Here is a 23,494-nt window from a genome sequence, read left to right as displayed (position 1 = left end):
AACCGGTGGATTGGTCAGTAGAGACCCATTGTGTGGCCCACCTGATTGCCAGATCTGAAACAGATGGTTGTTTTTTCTTTTGAGATATTTAAAACGCTCAGCTTAGTCAACTTCTGTACCCACTGGGAGGATCCATATTTAAAATGGATTTGACTAAACATGCAAAACACCGGGAGCTTTCCACAACATAAGGCAAAATATGGAATGCAAGGTCAAGGGATCTATGTGTGACAAACTAGATTGGCTCCCACCACCTTACTTTATATGCACTCCTATTTCATGTATTAATGTCTATATTAATTTTTTTTTTTTTGCTAACTTTCTTTTCAAAATTCCAAAGTTAAACTTCCTATTTTAAGCACACGTCACACAAATTATCAGAACTGTCAAGATAATTAGTTTTGTCAGAAATAATGGCAATCAATATTTATTGCAATTATAATATTTCATCCATCCAGCTGTAGGGATGTCTCATGCTAATAGATAAATTTGAAAGGGAAGATCACTTCCAAATTAAAGAACTATTTTTCCAATTTTCAATAAACTTAATTAGCTTAAAATGTATGCATAATTGAAGATTTGACCTGGTTCAAATTTCCAGTAGCAATTATAACCAAACTACCATAGGTTTCCGTTATTTCTTGACACGCTTCTGACTGCCAGATTTTTCTGAATCACAACTATATGATGGATCCCATGGTCATAAACTCAGGATTTCTAACTGCATTAGTATAAATTAGTACTGCATATTTTAATAGATGCTGATCATGAGAAATTATATGCAAACAAAATTAATAGCCAAAAAAGATAAACTTTCTGGCCTATAGAATTTGGAAACTATTATTGATTAATCAAGTTGAACAATATCATAGAGGGAGTCTTTGTAAGGCCAAAGCTCATACCATTCCAGTCAGTCTTACTTTAATTTTCACTCAGGCTAGTTACCAGCTGCATACACTGCTAATTTTGCCCTTTTCTTTGTTCAATTTCCTTGCCAGTCACAACTAAAGAAGTTTAATTGAAAATTAAAATAATGAAAAATTCCCAAAATTGTAAGACATTCTCGGGTACATCCTGGATGAAGAGATTCCAGAGATTTTCCCAGATGTCCTGGGGCTTATACACCCTGAATAAATCCTTTCCCTAACAAAGGATTTTCAGACCCATGTTCATATGAATTTTCATAATATGTCGATTTCAAGAATAAACCTGTAAAGTTCCTGAAGCACGTTTCTATAGACCCCGTATTGCGAGCAGTGAGCAGCCTTACGTACCAGGCGGTGGTGGACCTCGTGCAGGTAGAGCGCGCTGAGGCTCATGTCGGCCGCCGTGCCCTCCGCCCCCGGCGCCAGCAGAAGCAGGTCTTCGGGGCCCGCCGCTCCGCCCCCGCCGCCACCGACGGCCGCAGCCGCGGCCGCCACTGCCGCCGCCTCACCCGCGGGGCCGAACACGGACGCGCCCATCGACAGCCCCTGCTGGTTCAGGCTGTGAAAGGGAAGCGACCGAGTCACCGCGGGTTCTCCCGAGAGTGAATGCAGTCGACCTACACACTGTCTACGATACGAGTATTACAGTTCGGCATAATAGAGTAACTCTGGAATCGATAATGTGAATAATAGTTTGTTGAAAATTAATAAGTGATGTCCTCCGAGTGGACTGTCACTGAGCTTCCGTAGTGCACAAAGACTGAGCACACCGTCAGAAATAATGCGTGAAGGTAAGTCAGTCTCAGAAGTGTTTTCTGGTATTGGAAGAAGCACTGGTACAATTTATAATGTCCAATGGGAGACTACTATGAACAAAATAACATTAACAAAGACAAGTAATTGTAAAAAGTAAATTTTTACAACCAGAAATTTCACAATTAATAAAATATTTCTGACTATTATGTTGTGATATCCACGACAGTAAAACCCAATGTTTCCTCTCCTTCTGCAGAGTACTTTTTCGAGGGACAACTGGCCCTCGTCAATTGCTGTCGTCTCCCGTTACTATCACCCCACGGTCTAAGACTTTCAAGCACCTTCTTCGACAGTGGGCTCTAGATGTCATTCAATTTCACACCCACCTCCTTCATACTGAAATTCCTGGGGTGTTTAACAATATCTATGGCCTCTTGTACAGCCTTTCTTGGTATCTGCTCGTGGCTGCCAGTACCAGAGTCCTATCAAAATGAATGTGGTGGTTTCCTGGCTGCAAAGCACATTCCACAACAGCTGATCTGTCAGTCTATCCATCTACATCATACTCTGGAAGCTACCTTATGGTGTGTGGCAGAGGGTATTTTTGTACCACTAACTGAGGCCTCAAACCCTGTTCCACTCACAAATAGCGCACGGGAAAATTGATTGTCGGTAACCCTCTGTATTTGCTCCATTTTCTCGAATTTTCTCCCGGTGGTCATTACACGAGACATATGTGGGGGGAAGTAATATGTTGTCCGATGCTTCCTGAAAAGTGCTCTCTTCAAGTTGCAATAGCAGATCTGTTCCTGATGCACAACTCATCTCTTGTAATGTCTGCCAATCAAGTTCGTTGAGCATCTCCGTAAGCCTCTCGCGCCGGCTACACGATCATGCGACAAAACACGCCGCTCTTCGTTAGCTCTTCTCTCTCTCTTTCACCAGTCCTGCCTGGTAGGGATCACAGATAGAGGAACAGTACCCAAGAATCGGTCAAACAAGTGCCTTGTAAACCACCTCTTTTGTGGATGAGTTTAAGATTCTTCCTGTGAACATGGCAACTGCTTTTCGCAGTATTTGCTTTACGTGTTTGTTCCACTCAAGATCGCTCTGGATAGTTACACCTACATGTTTTACAGTACACACTGTTCCCAGCAAATTGTCATGCATATTGTACTTTTACAGAACGGGATTCCTTTTCTACACACGCGCAGCAGGTTACTTTTATTTACATTCAGGATCAACTGCCAGAGACCGCGCCACTTATCAGTTCTAGCAGCAAGGAAGTCTTGAATCCAGCTGCAAAGCTGCTCCAATACTTGATAAGCTCTTATTTTTTCACTAAACGGCAGTGCGGGACGGTGTCAAATGACTTCCTGAAGTCGAGGAACACGGCATCAACCTAAGCACTGTTGCCCACAGTGCTGTGGATCTCGTGGAGAAACAGAGGTAGCCGAGTTTCGCAGGCTCTTTGTTTGCAGAAACCACGTTGACTTTATAGAGGAGATTGTCCATCTCTAAAAACATCACAATTGTTGACCACAAAATGTGTTCCATAATTCTACCACAGACTGACAACAACTGTGCGCATCTGTCGTATGGCCCTTCTTAAAAATGGGAATGACCTGTGCTTTCTTCCGGTCGCTAGGTACCCTTTGTTGCTCAAGCAATCTACGATAAATTACTGTTAGAAGGGGAGCAAGTTCTCTCACATAACGTTTGTAGAATCTTAAAGGTACTGTATCTCATCTGGTCCTAACACCTTTCCACTGCTAAGCAGTCTTTTGAGTGAAACTTACTGGCAGATTAAAACTGTGTGCCAGACCGGGACTCGAACTAGGGACCTTCGACTTTCACGAGCAAGTGCTCTACCGACTGAGCTACCACAACAACATGGTGCAGGTTGCAAAACGGACTACTCCGACTAGTCCGTTTTGCAACCTGCACCATGCAAGTAACGAGCAGCCCTTAGTGGCTCACCATCACAATTTTCTTTATCTTTGTGACTAATGACCTTTTGGCATATTTGTTATTTTATAAATGACATAAGTACTGCCAGTACTTGCACAGAGCACAATATAATCATAACTAACACTTGGTTTAAGGATCATGAAAGAAGGTTGTATACATGGAAGAACCCTGGAGATACTAAAAGGTATCAGATAGATTATATAATGGTAAGACAGAGATTTAGGAACCAGGTTTTAAATTGTAAGACATTTCCAGGGGCAGATGTGGACTCTGACCACAATCTATTGGTTATGACCTGTAGATTAAAACTGAAGAAACTGCAAAAAGGTGGGAATTTAAGGAGATGGGACCTGGATAAACTAAAAGAACCAGAGGTTGTACAGAGATTCAGGGAGAGCATAAGGGAGCAATTGACAGGAATGGGGGAAATAAATACAGTAGAAGAAGAATGGGTAGCTTTGAGGGATGAAGTAGTGAAGGCAGCAGAGGATCAAGTAGGTAAAAAGACGAGGGCTAGTAGAAATCCTTGGGTAACAGAAGAAATATTGAATTTAATTGATGAAAGGAGAAAATATAAAAATGCAGTAAGTGAAACAGGCAAAAAGGAATACAAACGTCTCAAAAATGAGATCGACAGGAAGTGCAAAATGGCTAAGCAGGGATGGCTAGAGGACAAATGTAAAGATGTAGAGGCCTATCTCACTAGGGGTAAGATAGATACCGCCTACAGGAAAATTAAAGAGACCTTTGGAGATAAGAGAACGACTTGTATGAATATCAAGAGCTCAGATGGAAACCCAGTGCTAAGCAAAGAAGGGAAAGCAGAAAGGTGGAAGGAGTATATAGAGGGTCTATACAAGGGCGATGTACTTGAGGGCAATATTATGGAAATGGAAGAGGATGTAGATGAAGATGAAATGGGAGATACGATACTGCGTGAAGAGTTTGACAGAGCACTGAAAGACCTGAGTCGAAACAAGGCCCCGGAGTAGACAATATTCCATTGGAACTACTGACGGCCGTGGGAGAGCCAGTCCTGACAAAACTCTACCATCTGGTGAGCAAGATGTATGAAACAGGCGAAATACCCTCAGACTTCAAGAAGAATATAATAATTCCAATCCCAAAGAAAGCAGGTGTTGACAGATGTGAAAATTACCGAACTATCAGCTTAATAAGTCACAGCTGCAAAATACTAACACGAATTCTTTACAGACGAATGGAAAACCTAGTAGAAGCCAACCTCGGGGAAGATCAGTTTGGATTCCGTAGAAACACTGGAACACGTGAGGCAATACTGACCTTACGACTTATCCTAGAAGAAACATTAAGGAAAGGCAAACCTATGTTTCTGGCATTTGTAGACTTAGAGAAAGCTTTTGACAATGTTGACTGGAATACTCTCTTTCAAATTCTAAAGGTGGCAGGGGTAAAATACAGGGAGCGAAAGGCTATTTACAATTTGTACAGAAACCAGATGGCAGTTATAAGAGTCGAGGGACATGAAAGGGTAGCAGTGGTTGGGAAGGGAGTAAGACAGGGTTGTAGCCTCTCCCCGATGTTGTTCAATCTGTATATTGAGCAAGCAGTAAAGGAAACAAAAGAAAAATTCGGAGTAGGTATTAAAATTCATGGAGAAGAAATAAAAACTTTGAGGTTCGCCGATGACATTGTAATTCTGTCAGAGACAGCAAAGGACTTGGAAGAGCAGTTGAATGGAATGGACAGTGTCTTGAAAGGAGGATATAAGATGAACATCAACAAAAGCAAAACAAGGATAATGGAATGTAGTCTAATTAAGTCGGGTGATGCTGAGGGAATTAGATTAGGAAATGAGGCACTTAAAGTAGTAAAGGAGTTTTGCTATTTGGGGAGCAAAATAACTGATGATGGTCGAAGTAGAGAGGATATAAAATGTAGACTGGCAATGGCAAGGAAAGCGTTTCTGATGAAGAGAAATTTGTTAACATCCAGTATTGATTTAAGTGTCAGGAAGTCATTTCTGAAAGTATTCGTATGGAGTGTAGCCATGTATGGAAGTGAAACATGGACGATAAATAGTTTAGACAAGAAGAGAATAGAAGCTTTCGAAATGTGGTGCTACAGAAGAATGCTGAAGATTAGATGGGTAGATCATGTAACTAATGAGGAAGTATTGAATAGGATTGGGGAGAAGAGAAGTTTGTGGCACAACTTGACCAGAAGAAGGGATCGGTTGGTAGGGCATGTTCTGAGGCATCAAGGGATCACCAATTTAGTATTGGAGGGCAGCGTGGAGGGTAAAAATCGTAGAGGGAGACCACGAGATGAATACACTAAGCAGATTCAGAAGGATGTAGGTTGCAGTAGGTACTGGGAGATGAAAAAGCTTGCACAGGATAGAGTAGCATGGAGAGCTGCATCAAACCAGTCTCAGGACTGAAGACCACAACAACAACAACTGCCAGTCTTTCACGACGATTCCTTACTTATACTCTATCATACGTTTTTAGTCATAATTCTGTGACCACGTTATAGAATATAGACCATTCTTTGTTTTAAATTCTGAGGAAGCCTCTCCTAGCAGTGTCGAAACCAGGTTAATTTGTTAAAAATAGTGACCGAGTGCTGAATATCTTTCAATTGTAACTTCAGACATTATTAACTTCGTTATTTTCTCTGGTGTTATATCTGGTACTGTTACAAGTATGCCACTGGGGTAATGTGGAGAGATGACACGTAGCAGAGGACGAGACCTGTACAAGAGGCCGCGGTCCGGGTGCAGCAGCGGACCCTCGGCACGGTTAAGGCCGCCCCGCATTGCCGGCGGCTGCGATGACGCCATTGCCGAAGTCTGCTGCGACGACGTCGACAGCTGCTGCTGCCGCTGTAGCTGGTGCTGCGAAGGCAGTGTTCCGAACGTGGGCACCAGACTCGGCAGAGGGTCAGGTTTGGCGAGGGTGTGGCGAAGCGCACTCGCCACCACACTGTTCAGCTGTACGGGAAGGGCCACATAAAAAAAGCAATTAGGTGAAAATTATAATGCACACAAGCACAAAACTCAGCAAGCCCAAATTGGTAAGTGAGAAAAATATGTAGCTAATAAAAAATGCTGGAAAGAATACCAGAATTTCAGCTGGGGAGGGGAGGAACACCATGACAAATACAAAGAAAGAGAGAGCACCGCAATACATAGAAATACAAATAGATCCAGGCGAGATCAAATTATTAGACTGAAGACATTTTTTCCAAAACTTTACATTTATTACACATTTACATCCAAATACAGATTATATTTGTACATTCAATACTTTGTATGCATGCCTTTGCTCTTAATCAACATTTTTGTCATGTTTAGCATAGTTTTTATTCACTTTTCACATGACATTCTAGCTTCTCTGTGAGTTCTTGTTTGGCGGTTATTCTAAATTTCCTCATCCTCTGATTGACAATAGCCCATTAATTTTCAATTGGGTTCATATCATGGCTTTTCTTCCATGGACTTGGAAGCTCTTGGCTTTGTGGCAAAGTGCCCCATCATGCATAAAAATAGCATCTTTATTAGGAAACCACTCATTTATTTGGGGGAAAAGTTCCTTTTCAAGGATTTCTCTGTATTGTTTTTGCCTCATTGTCCCTTCAACAAAGTTGAATCTACGAGGACCTTTCACGGATATCACACTCCAGAATATAACGGAAGTTGGATGCTTCACACATTGCTGCACACAGTCAGCTTTTAACTGTTCTCCAGGTCTGCAATGAACATACTGGCTGATTTCTTCCATCACAGTGAATACAGATTCATCACTGAAGCATACCGGAAGCATGTGCACAAAATTGCAAGTTAGAAAAGTGGGGAATAGTAGCACAGGATACCTCAACAGTCACAAATTCAAATGTGCATTTCTTCATTATTAATAAAACATCACAATTTCAAGTCAAAACTTCTAAATCTGAAGATCAGACCCACTTAATTTACCATATCATTGCCCATACCTTGGCCCAGTCTGCACTTGTCCACTCCTGAAGTAGTTTAGCCCATTGCAAGCTTTTGGTTTTCACGGCAGGTGTGATTTTCTGTTTTTTCCTCGGTCAGCATGCCTTTAAACCACATTCAAACAGCCTCACCCTCACTGTCATGGGTGAAACTTCAACACCAAAAACTTTCAGCTGATGGCTCATGTCTGTAGAAGTAAGTTTATGCTTCATTATTGCCATGTTTGGAAGTCCTGTCATTGTTCTAGGACTGATTTTTCTTTTACGCCCACATTTTCCTTTCCTGTTTGGCCTGTATTCACCACCTCTCTGTACCGACAGTTTGATTCTGCTGACAGTTTTCCGTGATTTTCTCATTCTGTCAACAATTTATTGCTGTGTATAATGATTTTCAGCAAGAAGTGCTACTACAACCAAAACTTTCTGAGGTGAAACATCTTTTGTCTTCCCCATAACCTCACTTTCTTTGGAAATTCCGCTGGGCTTCTCGCCACCTACAGAAGATCACAAAGAGCGACAGAGGACCATCTGTGCAGAATAGCTCACGCATTGCGAGGCCGGCTGTGGCAGTTTTTTATCGGACGTCATTGCAGGTGACAGAACGGGGGTTCGTCCCTCCAAACCGGAAACAAAACGACAAACCACAGAATGGTGCCACATCGGCTCTCCTCTGAAGAAAAGGTTCGGAGCCACACCCGCAGTGGGTAAAGTTGCGGCAACAGTCTTCTATATGAACTCTGAAGTGTATTCCGCTACCCTCAGGAAATTGAAGAAACACCTTTAGCGTGTCTCTTCTGAGATTCTGGAGAGGTTATTCTATTTGATGTCCTCTCTCTTGGTGCAATGATCGACTCTGAAGCTGATGATGGCTGAAATACAGAGGGGGGAAAAAATGTACACTGTCTACGACAAGGCACACATTTCTGAAAAAGGGAAATTTATTAATACGGAATATAAATTTAAGTGTCTAAAGTCTTTCTCTAACGGTATTTGTCTCAAGCCTAGCCTTGTACAGAAACAATATGTGGACAATAACAAGTTCAGACAAGAAGAAGACAGGACCTTTGGAATCTTACGATAATGATAGAAGTTGGGAATGAATTAAAATTTGTGCCACGGCTGGCACTCTGACGTGGGTTTCCTTGGTTACTAGGCAGGTGTGCTAGCCATGACATGTCCGCAGCAGTACACATAACACAGCCAATACCCTCCCCTTAACACAAATTTCAATTCATGTCCTCAGCTGATCTGTAGATCTTATACAGTTAACTTTTCCTTGAGATATAAGAGTCTCAACTTCATCTACACCAATGATACAAGCTGCGGTGGTGTAATGGCTAACATCTGTGTAGTCAGCAAGGAGACTCTTGTTCAAATCCCGGCCGTGGCACGAATTTTAATTCATTTCTTCATCTTCTATCATTTCATTATCAGATATAAAGTTGAGACTCCTACGTCTGAAGAAAATTTAATTATATGAGATTTTCCGAAATCTGTTACTACAGAAGAATGCTGAAGATTAGGTGGGTCAGCCAAATAACTAATGAAGTGATGTTCAATCAAATCGGTGGGAAAAATAAATAAATAAATAAAATAAAAAACTATTGATGGCACAACTTAACTTGAGATCTGTTGCTAGAACACATCCTGAGATATCAAGGGATTAATTTGGTAATGGAGGGAAGTGAGGGGTGTGTGTGTGTGTGTGTGTGTGTGTGTGTGTGTGTGTGTGTGTGTGTGTGTGTGTGTGTACTTGCACAAGCAGACCTAGGCACAAATACAGCAAGTAGGTTCAATTGGATGTTAGCTGCGGCAGTTATGCTGAGCTGAAGAGGTCTGCCAGATTAGTGTGGGGAGCTGCATCAAACCAGTCTTCAGACTGGAAGCAACAACAACAACAACAACAACAACAACAATTAGGAAAAAAGAAACAGAATTAGGAATGTAAAATCAAATGAATATGAAGTACTACCAATAGAATTACGAAGGAAGAAACAGAGTATTAAACTAAGCTTCCTGGCATTTGCACATAATTTTGCTATGCTATCTGAAAATGTAGCAGGTGCAGAAATGCAAAGAATAGATATAGCCTGTAGAACATGTTTAAGAATCTCTGTGGAAAAAAAAAAAAAAAAAAAAAAAAAAAACAAAAAACAAACAAATTTACTAGTAACACAAAATGTGCATCAAAAATTTTACAGAATAGAAAAGTTCACAAATTTAAAATATGTAGTAAAGTTGATTCAGGGAAATGGGCCAAAAATTGAATATCAGAAACTGCAAAAATAATGCACGACAACATGGCAGTTACACCAGAGTGCCTTCACACAAACTAGAAATATTACACACAAGAATTGTGAGAAAAGTTTTAAGTCCAATAATAACAAAAAACAAATAAAAAAGAAAAGGAAGCCTAGAAATTATGAAGCAATGAGGAAATGTATCAAAATATAGAAACTATAATAAGAACAATATGGAGTAGAAGACCGACGTTTTCCAGACAGTTATATGGAAGGGGAGATCCGTCTGGATAGGTGAGCATTTACAGGGCTCACCTCTGGGGCACTGAGAGGTGTGCTGGCCCCAGATCGAATCCATCTCACAAATTAATGACAAAGGTCAATACTGACCAGCCTGGATGTTGTTTCGCACATCCACCGATATAAAAACCAGGCTGGTTCCCACGCTCCAACCTCAAAGACAATGTGCAAACACTTTGAAAAATGTTGTCACATTCGATTGTGCTATGTACACAGACAGAAGGGGTAACCGATTCCCGCTGGCAATAGCTTTAAAATGCCTCTGGGAGTGGCAAGCACACCACCACAATAATAGCATATATTCACATACGCCTTTTTTCTCCGTGAAACTGACAAAGTACTGTACCGGTCCCAGACTAGGACTGGTTGTAAATGGCACAAGACAGGGAGGACAGAACACAGAATGTAAAACAACTGGCTGAAAAAACAAAACTCCAAGACAACTGGCTGAAAAAACAAAACTCCAGGTGTCTCTGAAAAAATAACTTAACAACAAACTGGGCACAAGAAGTTAAATGAGATTTAGGATACACAACGTGAAAGGACTAATTTTATGAGCAACCTAACGTTAAGAAAACAGATGAAAGGAAGTAAAGGCTGTGAAGAAGATATTAGGAAATAGCCCAATCTAAAACATTTAAATTACACAGTAACATGGAGCTAAAATTACAGGCGACATTAGGTAAGGGTATCTAATACTGAATCGGCACATCCACAGCATTGGGAAATTTGAGATCTTATGTAACATACAAGGATGCTACTTAATCTGTTTGATGAAATACAAAAAAACTTCGTATCACAAAATTTATCATTAGCAAATAAAAAACATAATATAAGAGACAAAAAAGCTATAAAATAATTATTATTATATATATAAAAAAAAGACGCAATTTCTGCAAAGGTGACTCAGAATAACTCCCTCTATTTTACTCTACATTGCATCACTGGAAAGTGCACTTGAAACATAAGGACAGAAGCAAATAGGACACAGTAAATAAAATCTGTACAACTAAACTGGCTGTAACATGATGACATAAAACAGTGCCATAGCATATGAAGTTTACTTACACTTGGAGTGTACAAAAAATATGAGTGTAACTGGTTGCACGTGGATGTGCACAACCTAGAACCACACATTTTACATTCCTACATGTAGCACTGTAGACACGTACTATTGAAATGGTTCCAACTACGATTGTTTAATATGCAATGTAAGTTTACGAGCTACATTTCATACCTGCCGATGAGACAAAAAAATTATGGTAACTGCTCGTTGCAAGATGGGATTCCGCCTGGTGGTGTCATGAGAAAATGATGTGATAAGGATGTTACAATGTAAAGTTAAGGGTCGATACACCACTTGGGAGCGATAGAGCAGAGATGGTGTGACAAGACGTCAGCCAATCGTACGCTGATCGACCCCCGTCCAGGACGACAATGCGAAAGCAGCGGCCCCTATGTGAAGAGCACAGAAGCACCGTGCTCGACTGGTAGCGGCCCTGTTGAAAAGGAGCTTCAAGATTAACAACCTGAATAGAAGTGTCAAAGCTCGTTACTTCACTTGTATTAGAATTGTTATACCGAAGAAGCTTGTTTATTTCGGATTGACGCCCTTTGCTTGTGTCACTCCTATGCAATTCTCAAAGTTAAGTATTGTCATTTACTTTTCGCAATAAAACTCATTAATACGATTTGCTCGAATTTTTGTCTAGTGATCTGAGAAAGGTTTCCCAGACACCCCATATTCGATGAATAGGCAGGATTCAACAAAGGAAATTATGAGGGACAGTCAAATGAAAATTAAAAATCTGTCACATGCCCATGGAATGGTTCAATTCAAAAGTAATCAGCGCAAGTGTTACATCATTTATCCTACTGTTAGACGAGACAATTAATTCCCATTTTGTCGAACGTGGTCGGTTGCCAACAGACCCACAACCGCACCCGCGCCCGCACACCCAATTACCACTCATTTGTAGATATAAATAGCTTCAAGCCACAATCCATATAACCTCTACAAGATGTTATCAAGTAATGATAATTTTCAGGAAGGAAATCAATAAAACATACTGAATTTAGCACAGAAAGTGCTGAAACAGGTATGGGTACGACAAAATCAATGAAATGGTACCTAGCAATTTTTTACATAAAAAATAAAGCAAGACAAGACCCAGTATCGATACCCACAGTACACCTGTACCGAAGTTGCAATTTTGTCGTGAACACACCCGAGGTTTCTTAAAGCGAGTTTCTGCATCCTTTCAATCAGACAGGCCGATACACAGTTTGCGGAAAAAAGCGCTACATTCGGACACAGAAGGAAGGCGAGCTCACCCCCAGTCCGAGCCCGGAGATGGAGCCGAGCGACTCCGAGTAGTCGTAGGCGGGGTCCGGCAGGCGGTGCGGCCCCAGACCCAAAGCGGCTGCCGTCGCGGTGTCGGGCGACACCCGGCCTTCGGCGTCGGGGGCGACAGTCGCGGGGACGGCGCCGCCCGGTCTCGCGACTCCTCCGGCCGCCCCCACGTCGCGCAGAACGCGCTCGCGCAGCGCCGCCACGAAGCCGCGGGCCCCCGCCGTCGGCGGCCGCCACTCGGGGTTCGTCAGCGTGAAGTGCACCAGCGACAACTCCGTCTTCCCATCCTCAGCCTGCCGGTGCAGTGGGAGCTGTGGTCAGGATTCTGACATGCACACAAGCTCTCTCTCTCTCTCTCTCTCTCTCTCTCCTCCCCCCCCCCCCCCCCCCCCCCCCCTCATCACACCATCGCAATGACCTCCTGCATACTGACAACACATTTAATTTCTTAATACCTTGAAACGCACCATGATTGGTCACCTTGAGGTGTTATGCAGCTTGCCTCCCACCTTGCTAGGTCATTACCAACCTCTCAGGAATGGAATATTTCGCCACTGGTGGCAAAGAAGCACTGTTTGACCTATCCCTGAGAAGAAAATGACCAATCGCCTTGTGAATACTAGCCAATTAGTATGTTACCCCTGTATCAAAAGCCCTGGAATACACTGTTCACAAATGACTGACTGAATCGTGTTGTATGACAAATGCAAGCGCAGGGTTCTAAGTACCACAGTGCCAAAAGCACTGCACTAGTTAAGGTAACTGACGACCCAACACTTGCCACAGACAACTTCGGTATCACAATACTGACATTACTACATTTCTACAAAGCATCCAAGATAATCAGCTTTGACATTCTGCTTAGAGAAATTACACACCTGAAATGTTCATATAGCGTATTGACACAGTTTCAAAGTTACTCGAGTAACAGTTACCTGTAAGAACAAGAAGTTGCCCTAGCAACATATTGTCTCTGGGATGCCACACGGGTGGGTGCTGGACTTACTATTGTTCTCCTCATTTGGCAATGACACCTCGTCAGTTCCGTCCTGCAAATATCATTTCCGTGCCAACGACCGTGAGCTTCATTACGTGCTGAGCTTGAAGATATCGGCACTGTCGTCATACAGACAAATCACAATTTGTCTTTAGTGTTGAGGTGGGCACAAAACTTACAACTTAAATTAAATACAAAGACATTCCAAGTAATTTTAATATCCCGTCAGAAGTTATTTCTGCCTCCTGTTCTCCTCAACAATATCACATTTTCACTGCATCAGAAGAAGACGAACAACTCGGGTACAACTTTGGATGGGCACTTTAAATGGACAAACAGTACGGTTCCCACAGTGAAGAGAACTTCTGTTTACTGCTATCCCCTCCAGAAGTTTCAGAACATATATCTGCAGTACATGAAAAATACACCTGGGGAATCACTTGTTCATTACTTGTTCTGCAAAATGCCCACCATTACATTCCAATGTAATCCAACAGCATGTTTGATCTCTGCTTAAGACAGTATTACTACTCAGGGCACATATTGGTTGAAAGCACCGATGATGGCTGTTAATCAGTTGAAATTGATTTGCAAAAGTGAATAAATAAAACATGATTTTGTGACTGGTTGCTGCAAATTTTGTAATTTTATGGTTTATGGTCACTGCACGACTTGGGAACCACACACAGGCCACCATTCATAAGATGGCAATGATTGTGTATTCTGTAGGTCCGATTGATCCTCGAGACAGCCAGTAGCACATATCCCAAATGGCTCGGTCGCAAGGGATGGATTCCTGAAATACTTTCAAAGTTGAGTTGGACCACTGAACTAAATGCCCATGACTGAGGTTATGCTGAGATTTTCAGTGCCTTTGGGCCAAAATTATATGTCGCCGAATCCAGAGTGTTGTTTCACCAGCCTCTCCACACAGGCTCTGAACTGGGATGGTCCGACAGGCTCAGTCTGCATCTGAATGCCCTAATAGTGGACAGCGTCTAACATCTCGAGGAGGAAGTACGAGCTGATCTGTAGAGCGTGCTGCCATAATCTCAATGCGATTGAACAAATGCCCTATGAAACTGCAGGAAGCGGGACATGTCAGTTCCCCATGCTTTTTCACTACGGCATTTCAAAATGTTCTATGACTGGAAGCCCTTTGTTCATAAGTCTTTCAGGTGTGGGAGCCAAGTTTATATTGAGTCAAATAATAAACAAAAAAAGCACAGAGTCTCCTGAAAACATAAAATACTGTCTCCCACTGTGAGGTCTGGTCGATTAAAACTTTGACAAGTACAGTTAAAATTAACACAGGTAGTCCCTCTAGTGAGAACTGAAAACCAGTTGTCTTGGCCCAGGTTTCCAGCCTCCTGACGGTCAGCTGTAGCTACCTCATTGTCACCGTAAGATTGGAGAAAGAGAAGACGATTGCGAAATCATCCGCAAATGAGGAGATTTTGACACAGCTCCTCACTGTGGAGGAAATCACCGATAGCAACGGCAAACATTGTGACAGTGAGTACACTGTCTTGCGGGACCCCGTTCTCTCAAACACAGCAGTGAGACAAGGCATCACAAACACAATATCAAAAGAGTCGGTCCGAGAGGGAGAACTGGCTAAGAAGTGGTAGACGTCCACGTAGTCCACACTCGTGAACTTGGCGAAGAACGTTGTACCCCCGAGAAGTTCTGTACGCCTTTTTGAGGTCACTAAATACACAAACCAAATGTTTTCGACATAAGAAAGACTCCTGTAACACTGTATCCAGTAGAATTAAATTGTGAAGGGTGGAACGGTAGTGCCACTGTCAAAGTGAGGGTACTGCTTGTATCTTTGCAAATATTTTCACTTTTATTTCTACGTTATTCACATATTTTTAAGAATTTTTTATACTCCAACACAGATCCTTCCTCGTTCCATCTGCACCAATACAGAAAAGATTCCTATCCCTAGTCAGAACCCAGTCCCACATACTGTTCCTGCGCGGTTGTTTAGCTCGTGGAATCCTCCCAAATGGCCTTACTGTCAAATTACTGACCGCTGGCTGCGAGCCGTCCTGCCCCTCTGACCGCCTGTTCAGTTTCCGCCAGTTCTTAACCCTCACCAACACAGCCCTACAAAACAATGAAAATCAGGCCCAGACTTCCTTACAGTATCTCCTCCTCTCCATTTGTAAAATTCTTCAACTGTGCAAGCCTAAATTACTTGATCCCATCTTGCACACAAACCCTTGCCCTCCAGGAACTAGAGCAACGCACACAGAACCATATCAAAACACTCTCCGCCCTGCTCACTTGTGACTCCCATCTTGGTCTACCACTCTCCACCACCTCTGTAACAACCTCCAAATCTCCTCCACATCCACTCATAGCAGACAAACTCTGCCTTGCAGACGAACACAATTACCCCAGCTCAAAAACTCACACCCACCACTACACAAAACCCAGAACCCAAACAGACTAAGTACAGTCATGAATCTTTCCTACAAAAGCCTTAGTCCCACAGAAGTATCAGCAGTTCTTTCCACAGGCCTCAACTTTTGCCCCTCACCTAAATTCAATTATGCAGGATTTGTTAAAGACCTCCTCTCCTTCTCCTGGTGGGAACATATTTTCGCCACCAACCCTACCGATCGGGTACAACCAAACACCGATGCTGAACCCTGCCTGACTCAGTTCACTCCTCCATCCACCCCAGTGCCCCCAAATCACCATGCTTTAACTTTTCAGAATTTCTTAATTTTGAACCTTTCTCACAGTCATTCCCCAAATTCCTCAACATGCAGGCTAACCTTACATTTGAAGAAACAACCACAATTCACCACCTCAAAATGGATGCAGACCTTATATCCTACCTGCTGACAAAGAGTCCACCACTTTTATTTTGACCTGCAACGATTACCTGGCAGTATCAGGCAGGACTCCACACGGTGTCAGATTCATCCACCTAGAAAGCTTGCCACAATAACCCCACCCCAAAAATCCAGCAAGATCTCTGTCCCTCCTCAAATCCTTAGGCCCGTACAAAACCTCACCCCAGAGTCAGTCTGCCCCCTCACCTCTACCACTCCCCGCACTCGTACCGTCGACACGCTTTCTGACGTCCATACATCCGACCACACAGGATGCCCCATTGTAACTGATAAGTGCACCCCCACTGGGAGAATCTCTGCTCTCGTAGGCCGACACCTTCGGACTATCACCCACAACCTACTCTCCTATATAAAAGATTACGATTTCCTGTTCCTTTACCACACAGTGCCCTGCTCACTATTATTGGTGCCACCTCCCTTTACACTAACATCCATAATGCCTGTGGCCTTGCCACTATTAACACTACCTTCCCCAATGAATTCCAAACCGACAACCTCCTTCCCAGTCGCCACAACCAACTATATTCTCACCCAGAATTACTTATCCTTTGAAGGCATTATCTAGAAACAAATCCCACATATGGTAATGGGCACCCGTATGCCACCATCCAACATCAACCTATTCTTGGGCCATCTAGGGGAATCCTTCCTAATCACACAGACTCTCAAACCCCTCATCTGGTTCACTGATGACACCTTCATAATCTGGATCGAGGCTGAGGACACGCAATCCACATCCCTCCAGAACCTCAACATCTGACCTCCAAGATGCCTACATCAGTACCTCCATCCGTATCAAACCTACCACCACCAGTAAAACCTCCACTTCAACTGCCGCCACTTATTCCGCACTGAGGAGTCCCTTCCGTACAGCCTAGCCACCTGTGTCTGTCCCATCTGTAGTAACAAGCAGCCCGTCTCAAAATATACCGAGGGTCTGACTGAGGCCTCCACACACAGTAATTACCTTCCAAAGCTTGTACAGAAACAGACCTCCTGTGCCTTACCTCTACAGTCGTCAACCACCTCCCAAAGTCACACTGTCTGGCCACAGAGGAGCATTCCCCTCATCACTCAGTACCACCCAAGACCAGAGCAACTAAATCACATTCTCTGACAGGGTTTTAACTACAATAGTGCCCTGAAAGGAGGAATTTATTACTCAGTATCCTCCCCAACCCTCCCACAGTGGTATTCCGCTACCCATCGAACGTACACAATATCTTCTTCCCTCCGTACACAACGCCTGCTCTCAACCCCGTGCCTCACGGCTCGTATCCCTGTAGTAGACCTAGATGCAAGACCTGTCCCATACATCCTCCCGCCACCACCTACTCTACTCTGGTCACAGGCATCACCTGTCTCACCAAGGGCAGGGCTGCCTGTGAAAGCAATAACGTGATCCACGAGCTAAGGTGCAACCACACGTGGGCCCGACAACCGATGAGCTGTCTGTCCACACTAATGGCCACTGAGAGAGACTGTGCCCGAGAAACAGCTGGACCGTCCAGTTTCTGAGCATGCTGCCAAACAAAACTTTCTTCACTTCAATGACTGCTTCGCAGCCTGTGCAACCTGCATACTTCCTACAACAGCAGCTTTTCTGAACTTTGCAGGTGGGAGCTCTCCCTCCAATATATACTATGTTCCCGTAACCATCCTGGCTTCAATTTCTGTTAGACGCGGTCCTTCACACATCTATAGCTTTGCTGTTTCCACTACACAGCCTTATATTCCACAAGTGCACTCACAATCATTTTAGTACACAAATGTTTTCGGAATAATGTTTTCCTTATAAGACTTTTAATTGTATGGGTGGTGAACACATTAAAATAAGAAAAAAAAGAATGGAAAAATTATTTGAAATTGTTTTTGGTGAAATTCCTGTAGCGTGACTCAATTCATACTCAACTGCAAGCACCAGTTTTCAGAAAAGTGAACTGTTATGCATGGAATGCCGCAAAATTATTGCTGACAAGTGGAACCTTTGGCAATTTTACCAAATTTTCTTTTCTGAGTAAGGCTCATACGAGAAATGTTGCTGTGGTAAACCTGCCATTGCATGATACTTTGATGCTAAGAATTTCTGTTTCCCATGTTTCTGCGGTCAGTATCATCCACGGGGATGTATACAAACTTCTTGAAGAATAAACATAAAAATAAAATATTTAGAATTAATAATTCATATAAGAATATGTGAATTAAGAAAGACATACACCCCCCCCCCCCCCTTGAAAATAACACACACACATTGTGAAACCTAATCGTAATTTTACAATTACTATAACACACCTGGATCCCCAAACTTTATAAGAAACATACATGTAGACACAGGTAGATATATGACACAGTTAGATATATGACAAAAATAAAATAAATAAATAAACAAACAAATAAATAAATAATCAGATTTCAAACACTGGTTGCGAAAGTGAGAGGTCGAGTCGCTAGCCACTAGGCTACCAGTTGGACCCATAATGTCATGTGCTAAAAGGCATCTAATTTCTGTCGCAAAATCTTCATGGTCATTTTCTCAACAAGTATATACAAATAAGCTGAAAGGTTTGTGCTTATTTTGACTCCTCTGCCACCGAGTGAAGTTTCTCAGATATTGGATTGTGGCACTTGCCATAACACTTCAGTAGCAACACTCATCAACAGCCTTATAAATGGTATACTCCTAAATTAGCTTTATCTAATAACATTAGTTTTACGACAATACACAAATTAAGTTTTACGATAATATGTGTAGAGTAAATTAAGTATATCTGAACTGCCGTGCCTCTCATCCACCAACACTTACGAGGTACAGAGGGGGGACATTCTGTTACCTAAATTCCCAAAAGACTTCTGCACATTCTCACAGCATGTGGTAATTTATCAGCCCTCACTGTTTCATCAGCGAGACACACATTGCAACGTTTTGACATTCCTTTTCATTGAGAAGGAATCAACCTCTAATCGTGTCCAGTGGACCATAAGTGAGAGACCGAATGTGGGCGACAGATCGCTGCCAGCAATCTGTCACTCGTGCACGAGCTCCTTACACTCCGAGACCGAACTGCGCACGTGTGGCACCGACCTGGGCGTAGGGGTCACGAGCCGGGGTCACGCCGACGTCCGGGTCGGGGGCGCCGGCCTGCCAGGCGGGACTGCCGTGCCGGCGGACGTCCATCTGGGCAAACGAGCAGACATCGCCGACGCCAACCACCTCGACGGTGAAGTTGCGCAGGAAGTCGACGATGTCGAGTGCGTGCCTCCGCAGCAGGAAGATGATGACGAACGGCGTCACCAGCGGCGAAGCCAGTTCCTCCAGTACGTATACCTAGGGCATGAGGCAGACTGATACTTCAACTTTTCCATTTTTTCCCCTTTTTTCTCATTGATTTTTAGTTTCCTTAATTTTTTTGTCTCAGTTCGACCAACAATTTGGAATAATGGTAACCAGTTTCTCACATGTCCACTCATTATCAAACCATTACCTGACTGGATGTGAAATTATTAATGAAGTAACATTTGTATGTTTCAAGCTCTTCACAACTGTTCAACTTGAAACCCAATGTAAGTGAAATGTCTACAGTTAGGAACAGTACAGTACAGTAGGTACTTAAATTAAGGACACAAGAATGTTCAAATTTGAATTTTGTAAATAGTCCAAAATGTACATTTGTTATTTCATTAATCATTTCAGGCCGACTCGGGTATCGGTTCAATAATGAAACACATTCGAAACCAGTCACCATTAATCCAAACTGTCGACGCAACTGAGACAGAAACACGAGGATAAAATAAGACTGAAAATGTTACTGATCCTTTGGTAATATAATGTTGGAATTATTCTTTCATAATTGATCTCTCTGCCTTTTCTTTCTGTGATAGAGTCTGCACCATTGCAGAACTTCCCAGTGGATGAAACTGTGTGCCGTATCTGGATTCAAACCCAGAACTTCAGCAGCCACTTCCTCCACCTGAGCTGGATAAACGCTGACATAATGTATGTTTCACAGAATAGTAACAGGCACAGGGAATCTTACTCTAAATAGCGGTGTGACACTGACAACACACTAGGCAAGTTTACGCATCTACGACAACACTCCACATTGTCTTTATGTATGTTCATTTGTATTTATTTAAAGGGACTGCAAAAAGTAAGTGACATGTTGTTATGGCAGACCAAGTAACTTTTGCTATTATGCTGTGAAGTCTAAATGGCACATCGGGCAATATGGAATATTTGGTAAGACGCGGGTTCACCTCGAGTGTGCAGGAGCTGGGAAAGATCATTACATTTGCGACTTCAACAAATAGATGAATGTAAAATGAATCATCTTGACTACATAAAGAACATCGTTTCAAGTTGTAAACTTAGACGTGTTACCAAATCAAATTATTTTTTGTTACTTGTAAGTAATTCTTTTAAGTGGTTAAATTAAGAGCAATCACTGAATTGTATTTTGTCTACATTAAATATGTTTTCCCCACAGTTACACAATTATCTGCATTTTTAACACCAAATTCCACATTTCCCACATAAACCATTCCCCCCCCCCTTCTGCGAGGGGGGGAATCAAGATTTTTTTTAAATTTTATTCAGAGAAATGTCAATACTGACTGCCAAACAGTTGAAGTTTGTCATAAAATATGCTCAAAAGCTAAGAATGAGCTCACTTGTAGATATAAGTTCAAAAGTAAATGGTATTTCATAACTATTGAACTTCCCATGTGACACTATTTTTAACATAGCACATCTTCATAAACAACGTATGCTCAAATCCTTGTTGGTAGAAATCTGTTTCTCCATCACAGTGCCATTCAAAAACCACTGTATGAACATCGTAATCATTGTTCCATTTTTGCAAATGTATGATACTCTGTGAGTGTTTCCAAAGAATCTGGCTAAACTTAAGTAAGCACACACCTAAAGTCTGTGGTTCAGTAAAAACTAATTCTGGTGGACAGGTGACGTAATAAGGTGAATGACTGGCAGATAAACAAAACCTGATACATAAGTCCACAATTACATTGTTTGAAGATTCTTAAACTGTAATAGCACAACACACCCAATATTTTGTTGTGAAAAAAATTACTACTACTACTCTACTATTACTACTACTACTACTACTGTTCTAGTGCTAGTCCACTACTCACCGCCTTGTACTGGAAGAGCTGGGCAAACTCGTCGCGGACGCGCGCCGTGTGCGCCTGGCCGCGCCAGCTGTCGGGCAGGTAGTGCGCGTGGGCCAGCACCGCTGTCATCAGCTTCTCGGGGCAGAACACCAAGTTCTCATCCGGGATGAACGATCTGCCGGAACACCGTTCGAGCAGACAGCTAAGTTAGGGGGACACTTCGACATAAAAAAATAAAAATAAAAAATTGAGCTGTCGTTAGGGCCACAAACTGAGAAAGTACTGCCGCAATGTGGGGTACAGCTGTTTGAAATGTTATGAAGAACAATGCGCATCTGGTTGTTGTATTAGGAATTTTGTGTTTGTGTGTGTGTGTGTGTGTGTGTGTGTGTGGGGGGGGGGGGGGCGGGTGTGTGGGCGGGTGGGTGGGGTGGGGGGGGAGGGGGTTTGGGGAGGGGGGAGTGCATACGCCCATGCACGCAGTGATTCACAGCTCCCACACTACAAGTGTTGAGCATTTCTTATGATTTGCTACCAATGACCGGTAGTTGATGTAGACAACAAATGGATAATAAAGTAAACTCAAATTTATTGAAGGGAATGAATTATCTTAATTCAATAAAGCACACATTTTCTTATGGTTCTTGAAGTTCTTCCGGCAGATACATACTTCATCGTATTTCGGGTGGGCAACTGGGACAGTAATAAATCTTGTTTCAATACTTGGGAGGATAATCGTACAACTGTCTTCAGACAAGTCAGTGACCGAATTAAAATCACCTGTCACAGCGATACAGTTTGTTGTAGACGTGTGTACACCAGAGATAAGGCAACTGGCACAAGAGTGTCCAATACCCATATAATTTTATGCGTCTAAGGATAAAATGTAGCAACTGCCGAGGCAGCAAATCCACAGAAGGCGAGTGTCGGAATGCCAGGCAGCAAAGGTGTGGAACAGTAATTCCTCCGAGAGGGCTGAGGTGAAACGAGTGCATCAAACAGTTGGGATACACTCACCTTCCACAGCCTGGCGAGTCTGCTGTGGCTCAACACTGTACCTCCAAAGATTACGGGAAAGTCGAGATACTGGTCACAGCCGCACCCTATCGGGATTCGGTGCTCGAGGAACCCGCGGAAATACGATCGCCAGATGACTCGCTCGACAGAGACTAGGAATTTCAGCTCGATAAATTGCGGAAACCACTCGCTTCACATCTGCACTCTCACTCCCAGGGAAACCTGCCATTCCGTCTCTATGCTGCCCGAGATTCGAATTAGTGTCCTTTATTTTAATAATTAACCAGTTAACTTGCAGGCACTGTGCTCTTGCCGACTCTGGGGCCTGCCGTGTTTTATTGTCACGAGGAGACCACACGGCACTCAAAATTTTGCAATTTTCTATATCTATGTTATGAGAAGTAAACACCTCAAACGTCAATCTCTCAAAGCAACTCTCTGTAGTGACTGCCACTTCACATCGCGGCCAGATACGAAGAAGGGAGACAGTCCGAGCAGTGATAGCCCCGTGGCCGGCTACAACTACTTCGGGCAATCCACCACAGAGATCGACGACGACATCACTAGGCACAGCATACGAGGAATCGCTGCTGGCCACGCAGACCGACTCGAATACGGCCGATAGAGGGCGAACCGTAGTGATCCGTAAGCGATTCTCGCATTTGGCCACCGCCACAATCGCGAAGGCACAGTTACTGAGAGTGGCATTACTTAAATGAATGCGCCCGCCCTACAGTCAGTTCATCTCGCTTCGCTGTGCTGTGCTACGTTGCTACCGACGTTGACGATCGACAGCTAGGACCGCACTGCGGATTATAGACTAGCGCTCTGGCATATTCCGTCATTCATTGTCTACACTTCATCAGACTACCTGGACACTGTTTATCAGAATGGACTTAAGCATGCGAATTTGGTTTATATATTTGTGGTGTGAATAATAAATAATGTCAGTAATTGAT

The 23,494-nt window shown here is 42.9% G+C and overlaps 1 protein-coding gene across 1 annotated transcript in view; it reads right to left on the bottom strand.

The window, feature by feature from the left end:
- The window catches only part of LOC124770955 (autophagy-related protein 9A-like), a 155,393-nt gene that overhangs the window by 16,236 nt on the left and 115,663 nt on the right, over positions 1-23,494 (bottom strand). The window contains exons 10-14 of the mRNA XM_047249254.1: positions 21,540-21,693; positions 19,474-19,716; positions 12,503-12,832; positions 6,389-6,627; positions 1,275-1,485 (exon numbers count right to left, since the gene is read on the bottom strand). Coding sequence (XP_047105210.1) covers positions 1,275-1,485; positions 6,389-6,627; positions 12,503-12,832; positions 19,474-19,716; positions 21,540-21,693 — 1,177 coding nt within the window. The remainder of the gene's footprint in view (positions 1-1,274; positions 1,486-6,388; positions 6,628-12,502; positions 12,833-19,473; positions 19,717-21,539; positions 21,694-23,494) is intronic.

This window comes from Schistocerca piceifrons, unplaced genomic scaffold (genome assembly GCF_021461385.2).
Source record: "Schistocerca piceifrons isolate TAMUIC-IGC-003096 unplaced genomic scaffold, iqSchPice1.1 HiC_scaffold_847, whole genome shotgun sequence".
Classification (NCBI taxonomy): Eukaryota; Metazoa; Arthropoda; class Insecta; order Orthoptera; family Acrididae; genus Schistocerca; species Schistocerca piceifrons.
The sequence above is the reverse complement of the archived record's forward strand: the minus strand, read 5'-3'. Positions and strand labels throughout refer to the sequence as shown.